At 26.8% G+C, this 11969-nt stretch overlaps 1 protein-coding gene across 1 annotated transcript; it reads left to right on the top strand.

Moving 5' to 3' along the window:
- The first annotated feature begins 4494 nt into the window (after positions 1 to 4494).
- On the top strand, positions 4495 to 9675 carry LOC109798950 (auxin efflux carrier component 2). Its single transcript, XM_020359398.3, has 6 exons — positions 4495 to 5919; positions 8274 to 8484; positions 8564 to 8649; positions 8746 to 8903; positions 9023 to 9099; positions 9282 to 9675. The coding sequence occupies exons 1-6, from the start codon at positions 4923 to 4925 to the stop codon at positions 9346 to 9348; spliced, it is 1596 nt and encodes a 531-aa protein (XP_020214987.1). The 5' UTR covers positions 4495 to 4922; the 3' UTR covers positions 9349 to 9675.
- The last annotated feature ends 2294 nt before the right edge of the window (positions 9676 to 11969 follow it).

The following is an 11969-nucleotide window of genomic DNA, read 5'->3' as shown; positions in this document are numbered from 1 at the left end:
TAAACCAACACCCGAACCGAACCCGAAAAACCCGATAAAAAAAATTGTTTTTGGGTGGGTTCGGACGGGTCTTATGGGTAAATCGGGTTAAAATTTTGATTTTATACGGGTTATACTGGGCGGGTTCGGTTTTGAATTTTTAAACCCGCCAAAAATCGAACCCAACCAAAAATGAGATAAGTTTAAATTTTTATTTCTTTTGTATAACTAAACAACAATGGTCCAAACTTAAAAGTCTTTATATTTCAAGTATAATATAGCCATCAATTTGTAACTTATTTTTTTCCTTTTTCTCATAACTTAGATATTTATTTTGTCTTCTCCTTCCTCACTCAACTTCTCAACACACTAGTCCATTTTTAGAGTTATCTTTTTGCTTCTTTCTTTGTCTTTCTTTTCCATCTTCTTATCTCCATTTTGAGTACATTTTGTGTGACTGTGATTTCTTATGATTTTGTAATCTAACTTTATATTTCTTTTCCATGTAACAACTATGAATTTTTTTATCTTTAATTTTTGCTTCTTTAGTTTGTAAATGTTTCAACTACGAATCTACTTACACCATCTATTGTCACCTTCATTCTATTTTTATACACTATTTTAAAAATATTTTTTTATCGTTTTAAGCTTCATCTTCCTTAAGATAAATTGGTTTACAAAAAAATTCAAACCCGATTATACCCACCCGCTTAAATCCGAATCCGTTTCAACCCGAACCGCCTCAAATCGAAAGCTCAGTCGGTCGGATATGGGTCACATTTTTTCAAAGTCGGTTTACAATGGGTTGGACATTTTTCACCCGAACCCGACCAAACCCACCCGTTGCTCACCCCTAATGTGAGGCACCGCAATCACAATCATAATCACATCCATACAACATCTCATCTCATAATTCAAATTCACATCACGTACACAATTCCACCTCACATACACAACAGATAAGCCCAACAAAATAAGGGTTTACACACCCCTCAAGTAATTCACATCAAGATCATTCATTCTTATCAATCAATACAATAATAACATTCATAAATTAATATTATAAACAATGGAATTATCAATTTCATATAACTTTAACATAAACAATAAAACTCTCAATTCTTTCAAAACCTAACTCACAGGCACTTTTCTATAGTTTCGTTCTCCCTCTGAGATCATCATTCTTACAAATTAAATATATATTTCTAATCCTCAACACATACAGAATCCAATGGTATCATTAATTCCTCAAACAGAAATATTTCAATTTTTCCAAAACCTAGCCTACAGGCACTTTTCTATAATTTCATTCTCTCTCCGAGAGCATCATTTTTACAAATAAATCATATATTCATACTCCTAAATTCATACAGAATCAAATAATGCCAATAATTTTTCAAACAGAAATAATTATACAATTGCTCATAATCCTAAGGGCTCTTCTTCTACCCAATTCCCTCATGTAACTCCACATATAAATAATCCCATTTTCCCCCGTACCTGGATAAATAGGAACTCGGGCAGAACCTCCTCCTCTTTTTCCTTAAACAAGGATCGGAACTAAAACTGGAGCAGAACCTCATCCTCTGAGTTCCTCCTGGTCTTCAGAGAGAAGAAGAGGAACGAAAGAGAGAACAGAAGAGAAGAGAGAGTGAGAATGAGAGGTGTGTAGAAATGAGAGGATTTGAGGCCTATTTATAAGATTTTTCGCCCACCTACCACTACGGCCCGTTCCAAAATCAGAACAGCCCGTTCTGGTCCCTTCAAACATACGTAAATTTTTCAAATGGAACGGCCCGTTCTCCAAACCAGAACGGCCCGTTCTCCCATCAGAACGGCCCGTTCTGCTTCTACAATTTTGGCCATACTCACTAATCCAGAACGGCCCGTTTCAATTTTGAAACGGCCCGTTCTGGGGCCACGAATTGGGCCTTTGGCCCATGATAAATGGGATGTTACAAACTTGATCTCCAAGAATTTTTATAGATAATTTTAAGTCTTTTAGATTCTTATCTATTGAGAGTGATATGAATTTCTAAGACGTGCAATACACTATTTTAAAAGGCTTATTGGTAGACTTTCACAAAAATCTCCATTCTAACTAAAAAAAGGAGAGAGTAGAGAAGGGAAGAAAATAACAAGTTCCCACTCTAACTCAGAAAAAAAGTGAATAGAGAAGAGAATAATACTCGATACCTCTAATTCTTATTGATTCTAATTCTCAATATTAATAAAAAAAATTCCGTTATAGTTATAATTAATCATGATAATTAAAATCAATTAATTTTTAAGATGTTTGACAATTAAAATTAATTAAAAGTACAATGGTCAAGTTATAATGTCTCATCAAAATCAATATTAATTAGGTTTTAAAACTTATAATTAACAAAAAAAATTTTAAATTTAAATTTAAATTTAAAATAATTTCATGAATAAATTAACCTTTTGAAATATCTTAAAATATACAATGCTAAATATTTTATTAATATTGTAGGATAGAATCTTTTAATTGATTATAATTTCTAACTTGTATTTAGGGATAATAATAGAGCAGGTCAGGGTAGGTTTTGAATATATAGGTTGAACCTATTTTACAAAATTAAAATTTAAGTCTAACTTATTATTTATTATAAACTTTTTATAAACTTGATATGACCTTTTTAAAGTCTAATATAAATTATTAACCTATTTAAAAATCTATTTATATTAATAGTATTAATTAGGCAAATAAACTTAATTTTTAAAAAAGTCAAAAAATTTATTTTTAAAATATAGTTACTCAATATTATTAAAATTTAATTTTTAAAAGAAATATAAAAAAGCATGTGTAGTTATGTATGTTGATGTATATTCACACATAGATCATAAACTTATAAATTTTTAATAAAAAAATAATTATATAAAAAATATTTTAAATATTGATAATTTAATTTTGCTTTATAAATTTATTTATTTATATTTTTAATAATATACATATATTATTTTTTAATATATTATATAAAAATTTAAATTATAGCTTATTCAATATTATTAAAATTTCAATTAATGAAATATATGAGAAAAAGTGAATTATTTTCTGTTGAAGAAACAATTCATGCTTAGTCATATATGTTAATGTACACTCACGTATAAATTATAAGTTTATAAACATGTAATGCAAAAAAGACAATTATAAAAACATATTTTAAATATTGATAATTTATAAGTTTAAGCCTAAACTCAGTCTTTATACTTACATAAATCCTTATTTAAGACATGACTTATTTTTATTTCTACTTATAATAGATTATTATGTAATTTTCTTACACTAATGACTAAATAAAAAGTAATAATTAGGAATTAAATTGAGAATTTATTCTTATTATATATCATTTTATTTATTATATTTTATATTTTTAATTATATTATTTATACAAAAATTCATACAACAATTCCGTCTCTATTCTTATATTTGAGTTTTTTTTTATTTTTAAATTTTATCCATTTTTATAAGATCGTTCTCCATTTGTCTTTTGTATTTTTTTTCTTACAATACATAATTATTTAATCAATACTTTTAGTCAAAAAATAATAAATAATAAATAATAAAAATTAATGAGCTAAATTCTTTCTATCTCTTATTTGGATTAGAGAGGATGAACAAATATAGTAGTTTTTAGATAATTAATATTATATTTCTAAACATTAATTAAGTGAAAAATAATTAAATAAAAATAGATAATTAATTTTAATAATATTAAGAGAAATTTTGAAAGAATAATTCAATATTATTAGCTAAATTAATAAACTTTTTTAAAGATTTTAAATTAGTTGAAAAAGCCTTATATAAATAGACAGATGTAGTAATTTTGTGTGTACCTTTTCAATTACTTTTGTCTATGTTACATGTACAGATTTAAGGTTACATTTTTGTGTGTATCTTTTATCTAAATTACACAATTTAAAAAATAACTAATTTAGTTAAAAATATTAAATTGTGAATAATTTATATTATTTTTCCAAAATTAACATCTTCTTTCCTTCCATTTAATGTTAATAACATTTAATTTGTACTTTTTAATTAAAAAAGTCTTATAAACATAAAAAGATGTAGTATAATATTAGGTGAAAAGAAATTAAATGAAAAGAAATAAAATTAATTTTAAAAAAGTAGTTTAAATTATTGATAAATTATTTTTTAGTAGTAAAAAGTTTAAATTAATGTAAAACATGATTTCATGCAGGGATAAAGTTAATTACCAACCTCTTTAAGGGGATCAATCACTAACCTCTTTAAAAATTTCTAGTAAAATTACGGATACATGAAAAAATATAAAACACAAGAAAAGTTGAATTTGATGACTAATTCTAATTAATAAGAATAAAAATACTTAATTAATTATATCATGGTAGTAGAGGATAATTATGGACAAATTTAATACTTTTAACTAATTAATTAATTCTTTTTAAAAAGTGTAATTTAGTTTAAAGATTTTTTTTTACAAAATATCTAGATTAAAATAATATATAATTTTATATAAAACTAAAGTCAATCACCAACTTTAAAAAAAAATAAAATGAAATGATGTTATAAATAGGGATAGAAGTTGTACAATTTTTCTATTTATTTTGCCTCTCTTTAATCGAATAAAATTTGTTGGAAAACCAACATTTCTTTTTCTTTTTCTTATGGAAGCTTCTTCCAATGAAGCTCATTAATTAGGTTCATTTCTCTTTTTAAAAATATCGAATGACACGTTAATAAAAGAGAGGATGACCATGACCAACCTCGAATTAATATTTCAATATATATTTTCAACCTCTTGGACACCTTTCTAATTCCCATTCATTCATGTTATATATACACAACTACACCCTTCTCATATATATTAAACACCACCACCATTATTTGATCACAATTAATCTCTCATAATTCTCTACCCTTCTGCTTGAATCAATCAACCATGATCGGAGGCAAAGACGTTTACCACGTAGTGGAAGCTCTCGTGCCCCTCTACGTGTCCATGATCCTAGCCTACGGCTCCGTGCGTTGGTGGAAGATCTTCACCCCCGAACAGTGCCTAGGTGTGAGTCGTTTCGTGTCGATGTTCGCAGTCCCTTTCCTTGCTTTCTTTTACATAATGCAAAACGACCCTTATACCATGAACCTCAAGTTCTTAGTCGCGGACTCGCTCCAAAAAGTGGTGACCATCGTGGTGCTGATCCTGTGGAACAGTTTCACCAAATGGGGTAGCTTCAACTGGAGCATCACGCTCTTCTCCCTCGCTTCTCTCCCCAACACACTCATCATGGGAGTCCCGCTTCTGAAAGCCATGTACGGGGACTTCACCAAGAGTCTCATGATCCAAATCGTGTTCTTACAAGGTGTCATTTGGAACACTCTTTTGTTGTTCATGTTCGAGTATAGAGCCGCCAAGCTTCTCATTTCGCAACAGTTTCCCGACACCGCAGGGGCCATTGCCTCGTTCAGGGTGGATTCCAATATTAGCTCTCTCAGCGGAAGGGAACCCTTGCATGCTGACGCTGAAATCGGAGAAAACGGGGTACTCCATGTGAGGGTTAGGAGCATTTCACGTTCTCTGTCTGTGGCGTCTTCGTTGATGCGCAATTCGCTTCGAGAACCAACGGAAGGAGCCTCGAATTTTGATGTCGCGAGTGCGCAACATGATGATGAGGAGAATAGGACTTGGAGGAGCAAGAGTTGTAGCGATGGAAATTTTAACAACGGTTTGGCTTCCTCGTACCCGAAGCTTCCTGGGTCTAAAAGTAGTGGTCAAAGGAACATAGATATTGTGAATATCTATGGCTGTGCAACTAATAATAACAGGTTGCATTGGAATTCAAATGAATTGCCAATTTCCGATGCTAGTTCGAGACATGGTGGAGTGAATGGATCTTCCAAGGTCGTTGATTTTCCACATGAAACTGTTACCGCTGAAGGTATGACGTAAGCATTTAAGCTATGTAATGTTTGCCTCTAAATCTTGGTCAAATCATATGTTATACTAGTCTTTGAGTAATTTACATCAACAATGAGTCAATAAATGTAGTGATTTTAATTATTAAAAATTAATATTGAATATGTAGAGTTTTATTAAAAAGAATAGCTTTTGAAAAAAATAACTATTTCTTTAAGATGATGATTAACATGAATGAGAAAATTCAATGCAGTCAATCACTACAAAATGAAATATTCAATGTAGTCAATAGAATTGACGGTGGATTTTAGAAAGTCAAGAGTCTCAGGAGAAAAAAAAAATGTTTATTTATATATTTGAAAAATAATGTATTAATGACATTAAATAATAATATTAATATTTGTGTATTTATGTATCTAATTTTTAAAAAATTTAGTTATATATATATATATTTATTTATTTATTTATTTATTATGAGGGTGATTCAAGTTAGAATACTTACTAGTATGATAATATGAAAATAATAAACTCTTAGATTAAAATAAATAGTTTAGAGTAAAAGATTATAATTGAAGTTATCATGTATCGCAATCATCTTAATTATCCCTATCATTATTGTTTTTATTATCGTTATTTTAATCATCATCACCTCCACCTCTAGCAGATTGTCACCACATTACTACAAATAGCACTACTACTATGTCATTGCCACCATGTGACAGTAATAATGATAATAGTAACAGTGATAATAGTGACAACGATGATAATGATAACGATGATAACAACAATAATGGTTATAAAAATTGTGGTGATATAATAGTGATATGATGAGAGTAATAGTGATGACAATTGTTGTAATGATAATAAAGACAACAATGATAAAGATACATAATAACTTTATTTATAATATTTTAATTTAAGTCATTTATTTGAATTTAAGAGTTATTATTAATTTTTCTTAAATTACCATATTAATAAGTATTCTCAATTGATTTATATACTAAGAAACTTTTAGGAGATTATTTATTTGGCTTCATTATCTTTGAGTCGGTATATTAGCTTTATCCTATTTAATTGAGTTGACTATAAGGGCCGAAATGAGCTCAAAACTCAGATTTGAAAAAAAGTTAATACTAGAAAATTAAGAGTTTGTTAGATTCTCTAATAATTTTTTTTAAAAAAACTATCCTTTAAAATAAATTCACACTACTCAACAATCAATTCCTCATTTGAAATATATTAAATTTTAAAAATCATTTCATAAAATAGAAAATCAAAAAATAATTGAGAGATTTTTTCATCCTCTCCTTTTGTTTTCTTCATGTGTTTAATTAGGATATAAGTTTTTATAAAACAAAAATATGCTAAAAAGACAAACGATTTCAAATGTTCACAAGGGAAAAACATAAAAAAGAAAAAAAAATATATATTTTTGAAATAACAATAAACAAAAAAGACCTAAAATGTGTTTAATTGTATTTTTATGTTTTTAAAAATTATTTTATAATCAATTTCCAAAACTAATTTTTGGAAAGTATATAAAACTGGGGAAAGACTTGCAGGTGCAATGTATGGGTATGAGCCTTAGAAAACTGAAAACTGAAAACCAAAACAACTAAGAATTGATCTAGCTTTTTTAATTTCAAAAACATAATAAAAAAATATTGTCTTTAATTTTAAAACTTTTCTTATCAAATAATTTTTTATTTTAAGAAGATAAAAACCCTTTTAAAAAATAGAAAGCAAATAGGTCTAAGTAGTAGCTAGTTCCCCAAATGGAATGTGTTCGTCCTTCCCGGAATTTCCATTGAATTAATGGATATACTTTAAGTAGTATGATCAGAAATAGTAATTATAATTAACCAAGATGTTGAAATTAATTCCATTGCATTTTTCGTCTTTAAGTAGTAGGAAGAAATAGTAATGTTAACCGCATTGATTTTCCCATGGATAAATAACATTGACATAAATCTTAAATAAATTTTTTAAAGTGAATCTGATTGTGATTTCATAATATTATTACTACCCAAGCAGGCCATACCAGAAAAATGCTATTGTTATTCTCTTTTATTGATACTTTGTTAATATTTGGCAAAAATCATAAATTCTTGATAGATTTTATCACTAAAATATAAGCCTCGCAAATTTATAATTTTTAATAAATTTTAGTGAATAATAAAAAAGTTAAAAAAATGTTAAAAAGAGTATAGTAAACATATTTATGTTGCTACAAGTTTAGAAGAATATTTTTTTTAGAAATTTTCAATTGAAAATAAAAAGTTGTTTGAACTCTTAAAAACACACTTAATTTGTATCAGTTCAAAACATGTAATTAGAATTTTGAATTGATTTAAACTATGCATTTTGTATATGCAGTAGTGCATGAGGTTGAAAGTGAGGAAAATCCTGTGATGGGGAGCCAGAAGGAGGGGAGTACTGAAGAAGGTGATGCAAATAAAAGGCAAATAATGCCAAGTGTGGGTGTCATGATAAGGCTTATTCTCACCATGGTTTGGAGGAATCTCGTAAGAAATCCCAATACCTACGCCAGTGTTTTAGGCCTTGTTTGGTCTCTCATATCGTTTAGGTACTTAATTCACCATCATTCACCTTATGATTCATTTTATTTTTGTTACCATTAATCGTTGTTGCTTGTGACCATGCAGGTGGAAATTAAAATTGCCATATATTATACACCGTTCCATCACTGTCGTGTCTGATACCGCTCTCGGAATGTCCATGTTCAGTCTAGGTACGTACTTGTCTTCCAATTAACATCTTTTTTTTTTTCTTTCTATATATAATATGGTGTATTCCTAAGTGTATAATATTGGTCCAAATTAAACAGGTATATTCATGGGATTACAACCCAAGTTCCTTACTTGTGGAATACCTAAGGCTGTTATGGCATTGGCAATTAAGTTCTTGGTTGCTCCATTAGTGGTTGCTGCAACCTCAAAAGCCTTGGGTATCCGTGGAGAACTTTTTGCTGTTGAAATTATTCAGGTCAAACCCAACCCACTTTTTAATTAATTCCTCAAACTAATCAAATTGCATAACATTATATATGCCAAATCTATATACTATATACTATATACTATAACTGTTATACTATAATTTTGTAGGCTGCTCTTCCTCAGGGTATTGTTCCCTTTGTATTCGCCAAAGAATATAATCTCCACCCAGACATACTCAGTTCAGCGTAAGTGTGTTAATATGTAATATATATAATATTATCTAATACACACATCTTTTTCATTAAAAAAAATACATAAATTTGTAAATTTTCAAGTGTTGGAAAAGGTGTGATATGATAAGAAATGCATTTTTGGGGTGTGGATTAAGAGTATGATTGTGAAAGTAAGAAATTGAGAAATTTTGCAGGGTTATCTTTGGCATGGTGATTGCGTTGCCCGTAACAATAATCTACTATGTGATTCTTACGGTGTAAATGTGTAGTAGCGAAACAAGTGTAGGCGCAAGTGCAACAGTTCTGCGTCTACAAGGACTGAGGTGGATGCCATATATGAAGACATATCTTATTGGTTGCCTTTGCTATAGATATACAATACTGAGCTGGCCAGCATAGTTAGGAGGGTGAGAGTTAGGAGAACACTAAAAAGTAAAATATATAACTAATTGCTAGTTTCTATGTTATTAGTATTTTAGTTTGGAAATATTATATGTTATTAAAATTTATAATAAATAATATATACAAATATATAATATGTTTGAATATATAAATTATACTTATAATTTGTATATATAAATATTTTTAAATATATAAATTAATTGTGTGCTTTAGATTTAGATTAAATAAATTTTTCACCCCCTTAAATTTAAGATAAATTTATTTTATTTCCTCAAATTTTAAATTGATTTCTTTAGTCTTGTAATTTCAAAAAATTCTTTTTTAGTTCTTATGTTTAAATTTTGTTAGCAAATTTGTTAAATGTTATCTTAGTAAATCTACATAATGATATTCTTATTAGAAGAAAAAAAAAATTAGTTGATACTGCATAATTGTTTGAATCTATCACTTTCAGATATGAGATATGTTATTGATAACTTGAGGAGTTAAAACATAATTTTTAAAAATCATAGGAACTAAAAATAAATTTAAATTTAAGAGATCAAAAATAAATTTATTCTAAATTTAGAAAATTATAAAGATATTTAAGCATTAGATTTATGATAAATGATTTAATTGTAAATTAATATTATTTTATTTATTAATATTTTTAAAATATTAAAATTTAATTTATAAATAATTATGATAAATAAAAAATACAATTAGATAATAAGTTTAACGAAATCCACGAAAACTCTTCCATCGATTAAAAATTCCCTAAAAATGTTCTTGTGCAATGGTACTTAATATATAAGAGTTAATTTTTCCTCATTTTATTAGCTAGCATTTTAGCTTGTATTTTACAAACTAAATATTCATTATATATAACTAAAATTTATATTAAATTATATGTATAAATAAATATTATATTTTAATATATAACTTATATTATAAAATACTTTTAAACATATAAGTTATAAATTATTTATCATAAATCTAAAATATTATTTATATGTTTAAAAATCTCTATTTAACATTTATAAAAATTTTAAATATAATTTATATATTGAAATATAATATTTATTTATATTTAATTTATTATAAATTTTAATTATATATAATAAACATGTTTGTGTTAAATTTTAATTATAAAAATATATTAAATAAAAATTTGATAAGATTAGAAATATCTAAAAACATTTCTCGTGAAAAATAAAAACTCTCGTACAATATAACAGTTCTCGTTTAATATATAGAGAGTTAATAGATTAAAATTATTATCTTATATTATATTTTTTTGTATTAAAAAAATATATCTCATTTTTGTATCTAAATAAAATATAATATGTGATTATAAAATATTAATCTATTGGTTTTTTTATGTATTATATTTACAAATTTATATCTAGTAATTTCCGGTTCATTGTAATATGTAGTAGATTGTAGTCACATGAAAATATCTAGAATTAACTTTTTTGTTTTTTAATAAAATTAAAAAGACCGACTAAAAGAATAGTCATATATAAGTGAATCTTATTTATTGTTTCATTATAGCTCTAAAAGATAAAGATATTTTTAGTTATTTATTTTATTTTTATGATTAATTTTGGTTCTTTGTCTTTTAAAATTTTTATTGTAGTTTTTCTTATAATTTGGATCGATTTAATCCTTTTAAAATAATGATTTTTTTTTAATTTTGAGATTCAATTTTGAATAGTCTTTTACTATTTGAAGCATAGAATTTATCTCATTAAATTCATCTAAATGAAAATTGCTAAACTCAATTGATGTTTGAAAAAAAAAATTATAAACATGATAAAAAAAATCATATGATGAAAAGATGAACCTAACATATGTTGACATTCAGATTTAAATCATTGAGAAGATAATAGAGACAACATCAAAGGTGGTGATTATAGTAGGAAATTGTTGATGCTATATGTTGTATGAACAAAAATGACCAACAAGGATTGAAGGTCTAAAGTATTAATTTCCTCAAACTTGCGAACATGAAACCTATGTATAGGTTACTTCAAAACTTATTGTTTAATGTTTTTGCACCTAGGTTTGGATTGAGAGATAATGTTTTATACTAGACTGATTTTGTTTATATAATGGTTGTAAAAGTCATTAATTTGTCCAATCTCATTCTAGACATTGGATGTCATGTCTTAGTGCAAAAGACATCAATAGATGAAAGATGATATATATCTTGTGTGATCTAGTTAGGGTTATTATGTAAACTAATTATAAGGTTAAGGTTGTTTTTAAACATATTCTTACTTTGTAGTAGTCAATATGGGTGTCCTTGGTCAATGTAATGACATCTTATGTCACATAATTTATTTATTTTTTTGTAAAAAAATATTGGTGTATAATTGTACACGTGACACTGTTTTTGTTGACGTTGGAGTTGTCAACGAGATCATTGTTGGCACATTCAACTTCAATGTCACTTGGTTATATATAAACTTATTCAAGTGATATTGTATCACATTGAG

This window comes from Cajanus cajan, chromosome 1 (assembly GCF_000230855.2).
Source record: "Cajanus cajan strain Asha chromosome 1, NIPB_CcT2T_4, whole genome shotgun sequence".
Classification (NCBI taxonomy): Eukaryota; Viridiplantae; Streptophyta; class Magnoliopsida; order Fabales; family Fabaceae; genus Cajanus; species Cajanus cajan.
Note: the sequence above shows the minus strand (reverse complement) of the source record. Positions and strands in the feature narration are given on the sequence as shown.